Here is a 19,432-nt window from a genome sequence, read left to right as displayed (position 1 = left end):
TTGTCTTAAACACAAGTAAACTAGGTATTGTGGACTAATCCGTTTATTAAAACCATTGATTATCAAAAAAAATCTCTCTTTTAACCCCCGTTATAAATACAACGCATGCTCCACTTTGTCTTAACACTCTTCTTTCCTTTTGGTGTTCTCTGAGAGAGAGAGGGGGGAGAGCGAGAGAGAGAAGAGGGCGGCCTCCTCGGAGGAGAAAATTAAGAAAACCCCATGTCAAGATTTCACAAATCCGATGATCTAAAATTACAAATAATCACTGTTTAGACAGAGAGGTACAAACAAAAGAAACTGAGATATGTGTATATATGTGTGTGTCTTTATATACATCTTGTTTTCTTTGTTTGATCTCCTCGTTTGCAATGTATACTTAATGTCTGAGGTCTTGTGATAGAATTTTGTAATTTTGATTTTCTTGATTAAAGTTTTGATTTTTACCCAATTCACTCAAACCCCTTTGAGGCTATCACAAGTGTTCAATCAGTTCATTACAGCTGTTTGATTTCTGGGTTTTTTCGTTTTTCTTATTAAATTATTTTTATCATCTGTTGGATTGAAAAATCGAGTTCTTTCTTGAAGTTTTTTTTTTTTTTTTTTGGCTAAATGGGAAGATTGTGTATCTAATGAACCTTGTCTTTGATTCTTGAATTGCTAGGGTTTTGATGATCAGAACACTAGACATAGAGATGAATTGTGGGCATTGGTTTATTTGTGTGTTGTATAACTGTATAAGCCCATGGAGTCTGTTCAATCTGGTGTGATTAGTTCTTGGGATATATATATAGTGAGGATGCAGTATGGTACTATGAGTCTATGATTGAGTTGTTCATCGATTTTGTTTGAACATTGCACGATGATAGATTAGGGTTTAGGTTTTAGGATTCTTAAGCTGGTTGAACATAACTTTTTTGCATTTCAATGCGATAGTTTACCTATGCTGTATCACATATATATTCAGGGAATAGTCCTGATGATGATTTTTGATGATGGACAGGTTCTGTCACCGTATTGGTCAAGTACGGTTTGCAGGGGATCACTTTTGGGTAGGCGTCTTCAATTGCCAACAGATCTTTTGGACTTGTGTGTTCAGGTTGAACTTGTGTTGGGGCAGTTTGTTTAACTTTTTCCTTTGAAGCATTAGAAGAATTTAGTTGATTCCATTTGAAAATCTGGTATTTGGGTAACTTGGGACGATCGTTGAACTATTTGCAAACTGGAGATGAGTGAAGGACATGGTTAACACAATAGGGAGTTGTTTCTGGTCAGTTCTAAGTTCTGAACATCGTGATCAGGAATTAAGTGAAGGTTTCATAGTAGTAGAGTGGTTTCAGTCGGCCTGGTTTACGTGCAATGTCTCGCTGCTTTCCATTCCCTCCTCCGGGGTATGAGAGAAAGCCTAGACCAGATGATGAGAATTTGCTAGAGAAGGTTAGACTTAAATTTTGTATCCTTTCTAATGTCTCTGTCAAATTATGTTTATTTGTTCTATATCCATTTATGTTGCATATTGCAAGTAATTAGGATCATAGCATCCCCAATCAGGTTGTAGGAGCTTCACAGTTCAGAAACACTTTTGGAATACAGAGATAAGGAACTGTGTGGATGATATCAATTTTATCACTAAACTAAAAGAATAGGTTTATGTCAGATTATATTTTTTTCTATACTTCTAGTCTATATAGACAAGATTCAGACCAAGAAACTCTCAAAGCTAGAAAATCAAATTTGTAAGGCGTCAGTAATCACTGTTACATCTTGGGCTTCACCATGCATTTATGCCCCCCTAGGCCCCTATCATGTAATACTCACTAGCAAGATGTAGAGAACATGCCGACATCATATTAGGATGTCCAGGTGTCAATTTTCAGTTTTGTCAAGTTAAAGAACGTACTTTGTAATAATCATAGAATATTTGGAACTTAGCAGATGGAGATCTTCAATCATCTATATTCGATTATTCGGCTTTCTCATGTACCATATACGACAAATTGATGTGCATTTAATAGAGATACACAAACCGACATCTTGTTACAGGATTTTGACGCATTTAGCGCTTATGCGTTATAAATTTATTGATCATTTCTGACGTGTATTTGCTGTTACACCATTCTAATATCAGGCATTAGTCTTAACTTGTTGATTTAGGCTGAAGATCTTAGGGAGCTTTATTTGTTGATTTATTAAAATATTAATAAATGTTTACATGCTTATAAAATTTCCTGCAACACATGGCACCATCTGATTACTCTTTTAAATGCTACATTGACCAGAAATGGTACCTGCTCTCGGCTTTAACCTAAATAACCAAGTTGGTCTGCTGATATGGTGGGTGTTGGGGATGTTTTTCTATAATGTATGTGGTTAATTCAAAATTAGGGTTGGTTAATATCCTTATATAAGTTTGCTTTCCCCGTTTGCTTCGCTCTTTTCTATTTTTGTAAAATTACTCTTGAGATGTAGTGGCCCTACATGCCCATCGTGTACTTAGTTCAAGCTGCTCCTCTCGACTCAGATATATCCTCTTCTACACTTTTGGTTGCCTAGTTAGTAGTTTCATTTAGTTTGATGAAGTCGTCTTGTTTGTTGAACACAGTACAACTGTCAACCTATCTTGTAATAAGATACATATACACTGACATGAAGCGCCTAGTTCAGCTGCTCAGCTTACAAACTCATTAATTCACAAGAAATCCACAGCAATTAATACTGGTTTGCTACTATTGTATGCTGGAAATATATGGTAGTACGGCTGCCATTAGATTACAGTTGGATCCATTGATCTTTAAGGGTCTCTTTATCTATGTTACTCGGACTCGGCTAGAAGTATCCGACATGGATACATGTCCATGGGTCGGACTCAGTAATATTATAAAAAATTTACATGTTTTTGGTCTAAAATAAGCGTCATAGTCCAAGTGTCGAGTGTCCAACACGGATACTTCGAGGCAAAATGAAGAGTCTGAGTAACATTGCTTTTTATATATTTGACTGGTTTGAGGAGTTATTTCTACCAGTTCTCTTTGATTTTATATAAAATAGCATCTTGTATATCAGTGCTGTATTGTCTGTCATTCCATTGTACAGATGGGTCGCACTTTAACAAATAATGGCCCTCTGCACTAAATTGTGTTTTCTATTTTATCCTGAAATGAACGCGCAGTTCTCGTAGCTTTATTTAAATTTAAATGTTTATGTGAAAGTCTTCTCCTTTGTACACCTGACTCAAAATCAAATATTCAAAATGGCCTTGTCGAACTGTCTTCTGCTGTTAAATAGGTAACATGGAGATTGTTACAGTTTATAAGATATATGAAGCTTCGTAACATACAAGTGTATTGGTGTATCATCACTTTATGTCTGGCTGCCTTTATTAGCTCCTATAGGCCTTCTACCACTTTATAAGATATATGAAGCTTCGTAACATACAAGTTTTTCAACATGTGATATGTCATTGTTGGACCCTGATTGTCTATGTAATGTGTAAGCCTAATTGACATAAACACTGAAAACTGATGTTCTTGCATTTTCATCGGAAATGAATAGATGTTTTTGCTCCGAAAAGTCTCAGAGATGTTATGCTGGACGTAAGCAGATTGCCTATAGCAAATATAAAAGTTGATTTATAAAGCTTAACACTTGTCTAAATAGAGAGCTCGACTGTTTTATCACTTTATAGTTGATTGTTAATGTTACTATGATGGTGGCATTATTTTCGTCTCATTATGTAATATTTTCATTTTTTGTCTGAAATATAATTTCAGGAAAAGCGGAAGGAGAGAAAGCATAAGAAGGAAAAGAAAGATAAGAACAAGAAAGATAGGAAGGAAAAGAAAGACAAAGAGGGTAAGCAAAAGAAGGAGAAGGAGAATAGTGAAGACAAGCATAGGGAAAGGAAAGACAGAAAGGAAAGGCACAAACACAAGAAAGATAAGAAAAAGGAAAAAGAAAAGAAGAGGGCTTCTGAAGATAAAATTTCTACAGGGCCACCAGAATGTAGCACCGTCGACAATCCTGGTTCTGGCTGCACACAAAGTGATGAGACTAGTGACATTAAATTTTTGGTGGAACTGGGTAAGAGAACTAGAGATGATGAAAAAGCTACAGAGAATCTTATGGTTAAGAAAATTAATCTCACTGGTAAAATTTGTTCTGAATATCCGGAAAAGATGCGTGTGGGCAAGAATGGGAATTCTGATGGTAATGCAATGCTCACAGAGAAAAGAACAAATGATACGCAATATCATGGGCAAAGTAACAACAATGATGCGAGATGTACTGAAAATGGTATTGTTCAAAAAATTGTTTTGGGTCAGCAAAGAAAGGTTGAGGGAGTGGCTGGATTGGTTGGCAACAATGTTGAGAAGAGAATGGTACACAACAAGATTGATGAGCATATAGGTTCTAAAAGTAGAGGAGGTAGAAGTAATGAAAAAGATCGTGATGGAAAAATAAAGTCGGGCGCAGCAAGGAATAGTGAGAAGGAACCAAACAAGGAGCAGTTGCTAGTAGCTAGAGAAAAGAGTGGACAGGCAGCCTGCAATAATAGTAATACTGGAATATCACCTCTTCCAAACGAGGGCAACAAGAATTTCAACCTCGGAAAGAGGAAGGAACTGAGAATAAATAAATTTCTGCATGGTGAGTAATTTTATTGACACAGCTTTGTTTTGAGTACAAACAAGATGACTTAATTGATATTTATATCTTTATGATATATTAGCATGCTATTGAATAGAACTTTATTATGACTTCACTGTATGTTCCCTGTGGCCATGTCGCGCCATTTAACTATAATTGTAAACTTTGTAGAATGCCTTTCTTCTTTTTTTATTAAAGTTTAAATAGCATTCTTGGAGCTCTTTACGCCGACTAAAACATACGGGGATTAGAGAAGTAGTTTTTGAAATTGGATTTAGATTTAAATTTTCCTGCCTGTGTTTTATATGTGGCTCTTTCTTCTATCTTTGTTTCAGATGATGAGATTCGGCCTTCTAAGTTGCAAAGACCTCTCTCTTGTGCCAAAGAAGCTGTAGAAGATGGAAATTATTTGAAACTTTCAAAGGCCTTAACCAAATCAGTGCCAGAGTTGGCAGGGATGGTCAATAACCATAAATTGAATAGTAAGCAACCATCCTCCCACCGGACAACAGAGGATAGATCTAAATCTAAGGCAACCTCTTCTGCTATCCAGTTTGCCTCTCTGGGGCAACAGACAGGTGATAATCACAAGGTGGATAATAGTCTTGCATCCTCTCATTACACTTTGGAAAATGGAAGGACATTAGAAACATTAAAAGCTGCTTCCCTGTCTGCCTCTGAATGCTTCAGAAGTAGCATTAACCACAAAGTGGATGATAAAGTGGGGTCGGCTCGTCCAGTCCTTGAAAATGGAGTAGTTCACAAAGCTGCTACCCTCACAGCACTAAAAGAACATGAGGCGATTGGTCACTCAAAGGTTGATAATAAAGTGAATAATAATGTTCCATTGTCTCATTCTACTTCAATCAATGGAAGGATATTAGAAACATCAAAAGCTGGTTCCCTGCCAGCTTCTGAATGCTACAGAAGTAGCATTAAGCCCAAGGTGGATGCCAAAGTAGGTGTGGCTCATCCAGTCCTGGAAAATGGAGTAGTTCACGGAGCTGCTACCCCCACAGCAGTTGGAGGACATGAGTCAATTGATCATTCAAGGTTTGATAGCAAGGAACACAAACCTAATGGCTTGGTAAAGGATAAAAGGGCAAATGGTTCCTCAACAAGGCCATCATCTTCTACAGCTAAGCAGATTGTTGGAGAATATCCAAAACCTCCCCATCCTGATTCCAAGTATCTGAGTAAGATACTTGCTATTCCCAGTATTGAGTGGTCAGGTTTCGAAGAACAAGAATGGCTTTTGGGCAGCAATAGTGAAAGTACCAAAGAAAATCCCAGTTCTTCTCAGTTGAAGGAGTCAAAGCAGGTGTGGGACAAAGCTCTTCAGTTAGAATCTGCTGATATCACTGCCCTGCCCTATGTCATTCCGTACTAGTTGATATTACTTCTCCTTCTGTTCATTTTCTGGAAGTTACGAAGAGTAGGCCAAGGAAAAACAAAACATTCATCTGGGCATTTCCTTTACATTGTTATACCAGGATCATCATTTCTTCGATGTTACAAAAATAGCTTGCGTGTATCTTGTGTAAACCCTTCTTATTCTTCCTGGTGGAATCGTGACATATGGACACTGGATATCTACATGCTACTCGACAAAGGCTTGTTCCATCAATTCCCACATTTGTGCTGGGACTTCAGTTAGTGAAGTGTTTTCAAATGTAGATTTGTTGTCCTTGTGGAGTTCTGAGGGTGGAGTAAAACATGGAGAGCAGTAACTAGACCAAAGAATCATCTGTCGACTGGCACCAGTCAGGATTAGGAAACTTGATGAATGCTGCAAACCGCAAGGTCTCAAGTGATCTAGAAATTATCATCTTTGTAACGGGTTAGTATATAGTGTTGTACGTGGAGGAGATGGTCTCTACCGCACCATGATCTTCCATTTTTGAGGGGTAAGTTATAGATGTAATGTGCATGGAATGTGCAATAGAATTATAGAAGAGAATAGAAAAGAGGCAGCCTTGTTTTAGCAAACACACCTCTCCTCTCCATCTGGGAATCAGGAATTTGAAATTTTATAATGTGGAGAAAAATATTACAAGTTATATCTCAACTTAATTTTTTTTGTTGGACAATATTTTGTTAATGATTTCTTTTTGATGAAATATAGAAAGTATGCAATCTCTCGAGTCCTCAATGTCAGGTAAGTACATATGATCCTTAATCTTTACCAAATTTGTTTGAAAGATAATTTGCAGGGAGGGGAGTACAATAAGAATAAATTAATAAGGATAGGAGAGTACGAGAGTATAACAAAAATAGGAGAGTATAGAAAAAATTGACGAAGATAGTAGGAGAAAGATTATCAAAAGAGTGGAGGAGTCGTTTGGTTCACGGAGTGGTATGGGGTTGGAAATATCATGTGTTTGGTTGAGTGATGGAATGAATAATATATTGAATTTAAATATTTTTAAATTATTATTTTTTATTGATGAAAAATAATTTTATAATTTTATTTTATCTAATTTTGAGTTGTTCGATTTAATTTTGTGTCAAGCATTTGATGTAATTGTATATAATATAAAAATATTTTTGATTTCTCATACCCATGTTCCATACTCACCTCCCCCCTAAGGTATCAAAAACCCATACCTTGGGGGTTTGAGGTATGGGTTTGGACGAATAAATTTTACAACCAAACATCAGGTATGGGTTTGGTTCTGGTTTGGAATGAACCAAACCCATACCTGATACTTGAAAAGGCCGAACCAAACGATCCTGAGTGAGTTTAAACTTGCATCATTTGTTTATCGTCGATCTGGCTACGGTCACACAATAAACATAAAATGTGATAAATTCCTTTTCATTGGTTTATACTCTTAATCATGAATCACCACCAATTTGTGAGCTGGTCCCTAACGATTATCAAAGATTTTGTTTTAATAAAATTATTTGTTTGTTAAAAAACTTGTTTAATATCTTTTTTTTTTGACAGATTGTACACTTGCTCGTATCGATAATCGCCAAATACTCCGAGGAGTTTCTTTCATTCAAAAAAACTTATGATACATTCAAAAACAATTATCTTGAAACAACTCAGGACCGAAGATGTGTTTTTATAAAAGATAGGCCGCAGAAATTTGAGTTTTTATTATTCATTTTCTTACGAGAATTGTCACAAACAAATCTTATTAAGAATATTATTTAATATTTATAAATGATAGAAATATTCTCAAATAGTTATCAAATTTTGGTAACATCACATTTTTACTCGTATTTTACTTTTAAACGGCACCGCTAAATCTAGCCTTAACAGGGCGGAATGAGTAAAAATAGTATTATTGTTAAGGATCCCAATATAAACAATAATTTATAAAAAAGAATCACAAATACTTTTTAATATAATAATCATCATCTTTTTAATTATTACAAAAACGATATTAAGATGTTTAAATTTTATAAAAGTATTCAACACTCGACCTAATTGTATAATTGCAATAACTACTAATACTATTACCAATTAATAATACCAACTATTTTAAATTTTAGTAAATGGCGATCTACTCAAACCCGAGTACCTGAAACGAACTCTAGATATCATGATAAAGTAAGAAATGATATGAATTAGAAATTTTATTATAATCAACTTGTACTTAATTTATCGATATTTAAATAACAGTAAACACAATTTATTACTCCCTTCATCCCAAATTAGATGAGCTTTTTGGGGAAAAAATTTATTCCAAAATAGTTGAGCTTTTCCCTTTTCAATGCATATTTATCAATCATCTTCCATCCTTACCCTCTTTAATTTATCATTTCAATGTACTGCTAGCTAATACTCCCTTCGTCTCTAAATACTTTTCCTGTTTGTACTTTTCACGTTTGCCAACACACACTTTTGATCGTTAATATTTTTCATTTCGTAGTAGCATTAAATATAAAAATTTCACCGTATTAAAGAACTCGTGAATACGAATCTAACAAGATCACTCATGATTATATTTAGTTTTATAGATTAGATGTAAATTAGTAATTTGTCTTATGTTATGAACAGTACCGACATTACAAACAGGAAAAGAAAAAAGAAACGGAGGGAGTACTTATACAATAAAAAGTCAACACAATAAATATGGGTAAAGATGGAAAAAGAAACAAACATTAAATACTTCTTAATATGTGTGAAATAAGCAAAAGGCTAATCTAAATTTGAATGTAGGGAGTATTACAAACAAATCAATATACTTATATAAAGGAGAAGCGAGGGGCGTCTAGGTGGCGCCTCTCACATCGCTCCGTTCTATTTTTCTAATTTTCTGAAATTTCTGGATGAAAAATATCAAAAATTAGAACTACCTTTTTTAGTTTCGGGTATATTAGAAGCAAGTTTCAGAATCTGATTTTGTTTCAGATTATTTATGGAATATAGTAGCTTGAAAGTTTTAATCTGATTTTGTTTCGGATTATTTAATTATGGGAAATATAGATTATTTATGGAATACAGTAACTTGAAAATTTTATTCTGATTTTGTTCAGATTATTTAATTATGGAAAAGAGTAGCAAACAAGTCTCTCTGCACCTATAAATACCCGTATAGATCGTAGGGTTTTGGATCATCTAAACACAACCTCCTCTCTCAATACCACAAACCTACCTCTTTCTGGTGATAGTTCTCTTACTCGATCTCGATTTTTAAAGGAGAAGCGAGGGGGCGTGTAGGTGGCGCCTCTCACATCGCTCCGTTCTATTTTTCTAATTTTCTGAAATTTTTGGATAAAAAATATCAAAAATTAGAATTATCTTTCTCTTGCTCGATTCTTCTGCAACGATAAGTGAAGGCTGTTTATACAGTATTAAAAAAAACAAAGATTGTTGCAAACAAAGGTAGTTATAGACCGTTATATCGAAGTCCACAAATCCAAACACGGAAAAGAATATAGTCTTGACATGATATTGATGGTTGATATCAACAAAATAAACTATTAGTGATGTATGTTTGTTGGTTATTCTTTTATAATATATGTTTTGTTCATCAGACATGTTTGTTGTCGTTAATTTTTATATAATTTACTTTGTATACAGGAAAAAATTATTCATGCATTATCTGTTTGCTCCGTTCAAGCAACTTTTAAGAGGGTAGTTATAGACCGCTATCTCACAAATTTAAGTTAGATGTTTTTGTGCACAATCAATCAAAAAAATTGGAGGAAGGTGACAATGCAAGAACATGATTACTTTTCAAAAAAAATAATTAAGATTCGTCATGCTTTAAATAGTTAATTACGTGTATAAATTTATTTTCATTTTTTCACCATGAACTATAGTCCAATTTTGCAATTTTATATATTAGTATTGGTATTATATCAAGATTTTTATAATATAAATTTATTTTATCGTACAAATATTAACTTTGAAATATTAATATACTTTTTATAGACAGCCAAAAAATATTTTATTCTATAAATATTAATATTGAATCATTAATATAATTTTTATAGGCCGCCGCAACGCGCGGCTTCTCAACTAGTTGATATAATAATATAATTTCATATAATTTTATATTAATATAATAATATTGTATATGCTAATATATTTTATGTAATATTTATAATATTTATTTGTTGGGGTGTGCATCATCTCCAAACTTGAAACATTGAATGTTATAATTATGTCATCTCTGGCAAGTACATGTTTTGATGCAATGGTAAGCTCGATGTGTGTCTCATAGTGGTGAATGGTTAATACTGGACCCAATGAAAACATTCTGTTCGGCAGATGAATGACTGTGCGCAGCATGTTGGGGACTATCGGCGATTGCTACTCGAATCTCTGTTAAATATATTGCGAGTTGCGACTACCCGTCTGTTAAATAAAATTAATTACATTTTTTATTTATAAAACAATAATAAATTGAAATTATGCGTGAACAACTCTGTCACTCTTATAAACTTGTTTGACTCCGCAAAATTTGCAGGAAATTGTCGTCAAAGATAACTCCTGACATCTTTCCTTGCATCATTTTAGTACTTGTCATCACAAAATTAAGAAAAACAACTAGGTAAAACAACAGTAACCTTAATATATTTTCACACTTTAGAAGTTTCTTGGGCAAAACAAATGTAAGAAAGTTAAACGTAATTGTCATCCGAAAAGAAAATATGTACGTCTTGCGTCTACACCCAGATGGCTGGCTGAGGCTGAGCTTTCATTTGGAAGAAGCTTCTTATTTCTTGCATGTGGGCCAGCCTGCTCTGTGGGTTTCTAGATTCTTGCTGCTCTTTTGTCAAAATTATAGAAGTCGAAAGTCAAAGTAGATAATTGGGGTGATTCAATTTTATAATCTTGTGAACTTTTTTGTCAAAACTTTACCGACTATAATTGCTCGCTCAAGGACGTACGTGTCCAAATTGCCCTCGAGTCCTGCACAACACTTACTCTTGCAGTGAAATATATGAAAACGAGAGGTTATACAAATCGGAAATCATTTCTAGTTGATTGGCCGAGTACTTATCTCGTCTCCGTTTTTAAATACTCCTTCGGTTAAGATAATAGCCTTTTAATTTTTTTCACATATTTTTAAGAGTTTTGACTGTACACTTAAAAATATTATTATTTTTAAAGTAAAAATGTGTGAATAAAAATCTGACATTAATAATTTCATGCACAAAAAAAAATTAAAAAATAATATTTATAAATATATGATCAAAACTCTTAAAAGTACGTGAAAAAAAATCAAACGACTATTACATCCTAACAAGGGAGTTTTCATTTTAAATACTCAACCTAATTATTCCTATTTCTGAGTATTTGACAGAATCTAGCTGATATAACACGGATAAAACTGGAAGACACAAACACGAAAGCTGTGATTTGATACAGGCCTACGACACTACTGGAGCTGGGTTTTGTAGAAAACAGAACGAGATGAGAGCGAGTTGAAAAGAAAAGAAAACGATATGATTCTGATCCAAAGTGAGCGGTAACGTTTCTTTTCAATTGATATCGATATTCTCAGAAACTTCAAAGTAAAAGTATAAAACAGCAATTTCAAGGCCAATATCAATTCCTGGGCGAATAAACCAACTAAAATGTAATATAAACTTTCACTCCTTTTCTTCGCAAATAATAATTTTCCATTTATCACCCGTCCCTTATTTCAAATATATCTCTCTCATAATTTTTACCAGATGTCAAAAATTCGAAACTTATCAAACTCAGAACGAACGAGTTTTTAACGAGTGAGGTCACTTAATTAATCATTGAAATACAATCTTTTATTAAAATTCGGATATATGAGTTCCACCTCAGAAGCCTTCTTATCCATTAGACGACCCATGATCAAGCCCTTACCTTATAAAGAATAGATATATAATTCTATAATGAATGCATGAATCCTTTTTATGGGAAGATGTTTGTTGGAAGAAGATAAGTATGTAGCCAAAGCCAGGAGGAGGCATGCAAGTTGCTATTGCTGGCTTGCTTTGCTACCCATGCATGTTTTTGTTGCATTGCATGAAACAAACACAATGCACTCACGTTTCAATTATTATAATTCAACGGATCCACCAACTTGAGTGTACGGAATAAATTAGTCATGCAATTTCTGAATTATTAGAGTATATATACTAGTTGTTGGCATATATCGAAATTTTAGGTTTTGTAATTTTATTCATATTTTATTTTCAAATATTAATATAATCTCTCCATGTGAGTCGGGCTGATCATTTCAAATAATTAATAAAAATGTTTCTAAATAATTTATAAAAAATTAGTTTTGCAAATTTTACATTCAGAAAAGTATATCAATTTCGGGTTCGGTCAACCTAAGATATGGGTGACCCGGGAGTATAAATATTGCGCTGAAATTCACGGTTTGATTTCATAATAATATTCGATTCGAGTTTTCTATTCAAAAATCAGAAGTAGTAAATCAAATTTACATGCAATATGAAAACTTTTCTTTATATGCAGTAATCTCTTGTTTTCTAGTCAGAACGGGGCAGTATTTATATTCTATAAACCACAAAGTTTTCTTTTACTATTATGAAGTCGACTTGTAATGTGATTCTTTAGGATATTTTACTGTACTATTCATTAAAGTTCCAGGGTTTACAATATTCCTCTTGTTTTTCTCGTTCAATTTTCTCCATCTTTGATTTTTGGTGCTCAACACAAACAATAATTGCAACTTGCAAGGAATAGTCGGCTTCAGAATAAAAAAAAGATGCATCCGGTAATGTAAAAGCTCATAACTAGAATAAAGTTCATGCCGAACTACTTCAATATCTATTTAATTATTTGTTTATTTATCGGTTCCTATCACATCTTAGATAATCACAATATCTCATAATCTAAAGGTCTATTGTTTGGGTTAGAGGTAAATAATCAAATGATTCGTCCTTGGTGATTATAGTGTATATATGGTCAGTTTTAGGTATTTTTCAAGCTATTATGATACAATATGTTATTTGATATTTGGATGTTAAAATTTCAAATAATTAGCAATTTTTTTTAAAATATACTATTATATTTTTAGTTTATTATTTCATCTAGATTTTTAAATTATTTTATAATTTGAAAGTACTCTAACATACCGATATCTTCCCTCCGTCCTAGGGCTGCTCATGGGTTGTCCAACCCGTTAAAACCAACCCAACCCAACCTTGAACTGGGCCGACTAACCCGACCCATTCCAAACCGTGGGTTAATTGGGTTGATTTTTGGTTGAGCCGTTTATAATGGGTTCGGTCGAAATATAACTTTTAAAAACCTTAAACCAACCCAACCCGATCAAAATACATCTTTAACATTCTGATAGAATATTTTTGGTTGCTCAAGGAACTATATTTACTTATTTGATAATAGAATGTGCAGTGAGTGCAGTGCAATGTGCAGAGACAATTAGAAATAAAGCTTTGTAGTGCAGATCGAACGACTCACATTGCTAGTTCTTATGATTATATATCACGGCGGAAACAATATTTTTAAAAGTTATTACTGTATTAAGATTCAGCTGTCCATCTTAGTATGGAGAGAATATCTGCACTCTAAGCGCACCTGATATTTTGTATCGGTGCAGTGTCCTATGTTATTTCTAATTATACACAACAAAATGATGCAAAATATATTTTAGATTATGTTTATCTTGCAAAATTTTCAACCCAATCAACCCTACCCTAACCAACCCAACCCGTCATACAATTAATAGGGTTGGGTTTTTAATTCTTTTTATGATTAATGGGTTAAATTTTTGTAACCCGTACTAAATGGGTTGGGTCGCTTGAATCGCCGAAACCGACCCAACCCAGCCCATGTGCAGCCCTACTCCGTCCCCTCCAATTCTTATCGTTTGGAATGGGGTGTTCGGCACGCATTTTAAGACTCATATAAAATATAGTTCTATAACTTATTTTTATAATTTTCTTTTTCTGAATAAAAATTTAAACATTAGATTTTTATTCAGAAAAAGAAAATTTTAAAAATAAGTTATGAAACTATATCTTGTATGAGCGTTAAAATACGTGCCGAGCCCTCCATTCTAAATGATAAAAATTGGAGGGGACGGAAGGAGTCATATTTAACTAATAAATTTATAATAACTGCACAGAATATCGACATGAGAGATTGATACAGACTTTGAAAACTGTAAACCAGCAAAAAAAGATGAAAACAGCAGCAGCAAACAAACCCACATGCTGTCACATGGTACTCACAGTACTACTAATATGTACTGTCCTGGATTTTGGCACAAACGGACAAGTTTCTGCAGACAAGCAGTGAAAGAATCGAAAAATCCACACCGTCCCATGCATTCGTATATTTTATTACTCATGCTTTTCATTTCTCTCTTTTTCTGGGTCAAATCCATGTTGCATGTCAACCTAATTTGCTTAATGTCGAAGTCATTTTTACATATTTGAACTTGTATCTGAAACATACATTTCATTATTGAAACAATAACACGTAAAACAAAAAGGATATTTATCCCATTCGTAAAAATGATTGTTATGCTATTTCATACTCCCTCTGTTTCTTAGTTGTTTACGTTCACTGTTTACATGCATTTTGAGACGCATTTTGAGACTGCTATAAGGTATAGTTGTAGAATTTTTTCCTAAATTTTTTTTTTAATAAAAATTTAAGTATCAAATTTTTATTCAAAAATGTCAGTGTCTATATATTTGAATTATTATTATTCTATCCATTTATTCTCGAAGATCATATCAACTTACCTTGAACAGGACTACAGGAGTAGGTATATATTGAAGTAGTATGCTGCCATGTTTTTGTTGCAGTTCATGAAAGAAAGACTTATGCTTGCTGGCTAAGTAAAAATTCACAAATTTGCATATATAATAGATTCATATTTTATGATCTTTCAAAATAGCAGAAAATGATATTTTTAATATAAATAAATAATGAGAAATATATATCCTGAAAATATTCAAAATTCTAAACACTGGCTATTTGCAAAAAAAAAAATATGGTGTAAAGATTCAAATATGGTACCAAGAGTCCAAGATACACAGTAAGGTTGAATTAGTCTTGATCTCAAGAATATTTTACTAAATTGTTTGATAGGCTCGATGGTCAAATAACTCTTCCCTCGTTTTTTAGCTACTCCACTTCCCATCTTCTTTACTTCTTTACGGTTTCAACAATCTAATTCTGGGAAGGAATGTTTTGCTTGTTAGACCGAGAGTACAAAAAAAGTCTCCGTCCCCGTAATGTAAATAGAAAATTCAATTCAAGCGGAAGTACTTAAATATAAATAGAAGGGTGACAAAATCGAATATCTATTTTTTTGTAGCCCTGTAGGAAAAAGACGGGAAACCTAATACCATGTTCGCTTGAACGAAATTAAATGATTTTTATTTCAGTTCATTAAAATTAATTATTATTATTATTATTATTATTATTATTATTATTATTATTATTATTATTATTATTATTATACTGGTTACCTAACTTGACTAAATTTGAATTTTAAAGACAAATATTGAAGAACTATAGTGTTGGTTGACAAAGTTTAACTATATATATATATATATATATATATTTAAACAAATTTTAAAATTAATAATTATTTAAATTAATTGTTTATTTGTAACTACACATGACAAATTTTTGATCAAATATTTCATATATATTATTCCAATCCATTAACAATCATACTATTACTATTAGAAGATTTGTAAATCTCTAATTTATTTTAATTGATTCAAAATTAAATCTCTATGTTTTAGCCAAAAATATTTAATTTCCAAATAGACCTAATATTAATATAAATGTACCCTCAATTATATTTAATTTATTTTCACCAAAATATCCTAAAACTTTCTTAAATCCTGGTAACTATCCATGTGACTTTAAGACGGATCAGCTCCCTGTTTTGAGTATTCCCAATTACCGCGGTTTCAGCGAAAATTAAAATACAGTGCACCTGGGGCCACCCTAGAAGATGAGTCATACAATAAGTGTTTGTGCATTGGATTAGTGTCAAAAAACACATTCCACCGCGTAGACATCGCATGTAAAACAAAATCTACAACTCCAAGGAAAATCTCATAAAAAAGAAGAAAAAATTCTCAAATTTAGCTGCTGCACTCCACCTCTATATAAACAAACAAGCCATTTCCATACCACAATATCCATTACATTCTCCCTCAACTCAACATTTACAAACACTCACCAAAAAATAGAAAACAGAAAAACAAGTGACAAAACCAAGAAAAATGAACTCTCCAGTCATGTCTTTCCAAGACTCATCTCCAATCCACTACAGTCTCTCCCCATCTTTCACTCCTTCCCCAAAAAGATCAAATCTTGAGCCATGTAGCTTCATTTCTTTGGACACCCACCTCAAAAATCCAGCCTTTTCTGTGAAAAGACCATCTGGATCAAGAAAATCAAGAACCATGGCTGCCATGAGCAGCAACATGTGTGCTCCACCTCAAGCAACCGAGAGCTTTTACGAGCTCTTGGGCATTTCAGAGAGTGGATCACTCTCTGATATCAAGAAAGCTTATAAGCAGCTGGCGAGAAAGTATCATCCTGATGTCTCTCCAGCTGACAGGATTGAGGAGTACACTCAGAGGTTCATTCTTGTGCAAGAAGCTTATGAGACTTTGTCTGATCCTCAAACCAGAGCTTTGTATGATAGAGATATGTCCAAGGGGTTCCACTTCAATTTTTCTGCTAGAGGAAGAGGTGCTGCTTATGGACAGGTACACAACATAATCTTATGTTCCATTTTTTGCTCGTTTACTAATTTACGAAATATTAGAATATAATGATCCCGGTAAAAAGTCCTTTCCTTGATTACTCGAGGTGAGGACTAATAACCTAACATGGACCCTGATAAAAAAAATTATCCGAAATTTGGAGTCAAGATTTTAGGAAAATTGATAACTTATCGCGTCATAAACCAATGTAAGTGTATGAACATATGATTTTGATGTGAACAGGGATCAGATGTGGGAGGAGAGTGGAAGAACATGTGGGAGTCGCAGCTAACAAAGCTTAAACACAAGAGCGTGTACAGTGATGGGTCGAGACAGTCGTGGGGAGCGAAAATGCGCAGTCAAAACAGAGAATCATGTTAAAACAGAGTACTCTGTTTTCGTGTCTTTGTTATCTAGTTCGAGTAGTATTTAGATTAGATAAAACAGGGGACATGCCCTTCAACCTCGTCAACTGAGCACTTTCATAATTTCCTTGTATGTATATACGCTCACCTTTTAAATATATCATTACTATCAAAAGTACTCGCACTTGTGAATGTTTTATTCAATTTTCGGGTATGGATATTTCACTTTTTGTTTATAAATAAGCCCAATTGTACATGCAAGACAATGCAGGGTCAAGTCTCGATTGAACTTGATAAATTCTGACATGTCGAAAGTTGTAATCGCTTAAAATAAAATTGATAAAGTAAAGAATATTTATAATTTTAATCATGGAGAGAAATTTTGATATCAATTCCTTTTAAGTATTAATTAATTTGTTTGAAAAACGAAGACTTATAATTTTAAAACATAAAAGAAGACAGCCGGCTCATAGAAATCGAGTCTCAATGTTTGAATTAACAATTGTATCATATGAAGTGGAAACCTTAATCCAAGGGGAGAGTAAATCATTTTCTATGTTTTTGTTAACACATCCATTCTCATTAGAGTGACGCCTTTGTTAAGATATTCATTCTCAACTTTCATTTTTATTACGATCCAATCACCTCTCGCATAAATGATAAAACTAAATATAACTGAGGGTAAAGATGTATGAAATATAACTGAGGGCAAAGACGTACGATAGAAGAAGTGTATCATACACGATCTAAACCCTGACCCAATCCACAAATGATTTATCGAGACGAAACTCAAAGGTGATCGGAAAATCACCCTGTTGACTTGAAACTTAAATTTCATTTTCAAAAATTTTAATATTCAGTTTTATTCAATTTTAAGTAATTTTAACACGATCCAAAATCGACTCAATTGCTAAGATGTATGTTGTCCTATATCAATTTCAACTCATTATTCTCTCCAATTGCTCATGATTCATGAATTATAATTTATATTTACACTATTTAAGCGACAGAACTCGAACCGAAATCACTCAATAGATATAAGTCCGTCTTGAAGCATGATTTGTCGATGAATGAAATTAAAGAACTTCATCGAAATTCTTCCTTCAAATCAAGTCTTTTTATTATGGTCACGCGAAATAATCATGGCAGTAGGAACTTGAAATGGATCCAAAGATTCGAAATTATAAAATGGAGTAGGTGTAGAGAAAGAGAGGGGTGAAGGTTAAGAAATTTGTGAAGATCGTGTCGGTAGAAAAGAGAAATACAAGACGAAGGTATCACCATTATGGGGTAAGCGACTTTTACATGTGTCCAACTTTACCCGTACCTTTGTTGGGACCTCTATGACTTACTCAATTCCATAATTTAGCTTTAATCGAAGGAACTTAATCATATATATAGCCCACTTATATTGTCGAGAAGCCAGGTCCCCTGTCACCATTTTAAGTATTTATCAGCTTTAATCCACTAATCTTCAATTTAATAGTAGTTTTTTGTCCTTTTCAATTTTTTACGAATATTTTCACTATTTGATAAACACAAGTTTCAACACACACACATATATATATTATAATTTCAGAGAGTACTTATATTTAAAACTTTTTGATAATAATTTAAATAATAATAAGGAACTAAAAAAATTTATAAAATTATACTTTATAAAAGTATTACAATACTAGAGCATCTTCAAAGTTGTTGCCTATAATGGTTGGTTAAATTGTACATGTAAGATATTATGTAAAATTTGCTGAACTTGTAAAACATTTTGTTTCGATAATATTGTTTATACTAGTTAGCTATAATTTAAAAATAATATGTTATTAATATTTTAAATTATTATAATAAATTTATCATCTTAATATGATATGCTAACTAAGCATTTAGTTACGGGTTTTTTCATGGTTGGATATACTCCTAGAAAAGTACTCGGTAATGTCCCCGCTAAAATTTTAAAAATCTACCCATCTTATGAGCTTAGCAACACAAACAAGTTGAGTGAGCTATAGACTAATCATAAATAAACCTGTATTTGGGTGGTGGAATGTACAAATGATCTTATCCAGTGAAACGGGTGGGGTGGCTGTTGCATGTAATGCATGGCCAGCTGACCAGCTGGATCATGTTTGTCAGCATGCTTATCCGAACATATGATTCATATCTTGTCAAGTCAGACGATTTCAGACTGAATTGAATAGACTGAAATATTGTTAAAATATTTTGGACAGGACTGAATCGAATTA

The 19,432-nt window shown here is 33.2% G+C and overlaps 2 protein-coding genes across 2 annotated transcripts; both read left to right on the top strand.

Annotated features, from left to right (window-relative positions):
- Positions 1–119: 119 nt before the first annotated feature.
- LOC108205218 (uncharacterized) lies at positions 120–6,739 on the top strand. Its single transcript, XM_017375078.2, has 4 exons — positions 120–284; positions 1,004–1,437; positions 3,771–4,647; positions 4,983–6,739. The coding sequence occupies exons 2-4, from the start codon at positions 1,360–1,362 to the stop codon at positions 6,035–6,037; spliced, it is 2,010 nt and encodes a 669-aa protein (XP_017230567.1). The 5' UTR covers positions 120–284; positions 1,004–1,359; the 3' UTR covers positions 6,038–6,739.
- Positions 6,740–16,203: 9,464 nt separating this feature from the next.
- Positions 16,204–17,396, top strand: LOC108207752 (chaperone protein dnaJ 20, chloroplastic). The gene is made up of 2 exons (XM_017378186.2): positions 16,204–16,830; positions 17,071–17,396. Exons 1-2 carry the CDS (start codon positions 16,339–16,341, stop codon positions 17,206–17,208), a joined length of 630 nt encoding a protein of 209 aa, XP_017233675.1. The 5' UTR covers positions 16,204–16,338; the 3' UTR covers positions 17,209–17,396.
- The last annotated feature ends 2,036 nt before the right edge of the window (positions 17,397–19,432 follow it).

Source organism: Daucus carota, chromosome 1, assembly GCF_001625215.2.
Source record: "Daucus carota subsp. sativus chromosome 1, DH1 v3.0, whole genome shotgun sequence".
In the NCBI taxonomy this organism is placed as follows: Eukaryota; Viridiplantae; Streptophyta; class Magnoliopsida; order Apiales; family Apiaceae; genus Daucus; species Daucus carota.
Note: the sequence above shows the minus strand (reverse complement) of the source record. Positions and strands in the feature narration are given on the sequence as shown.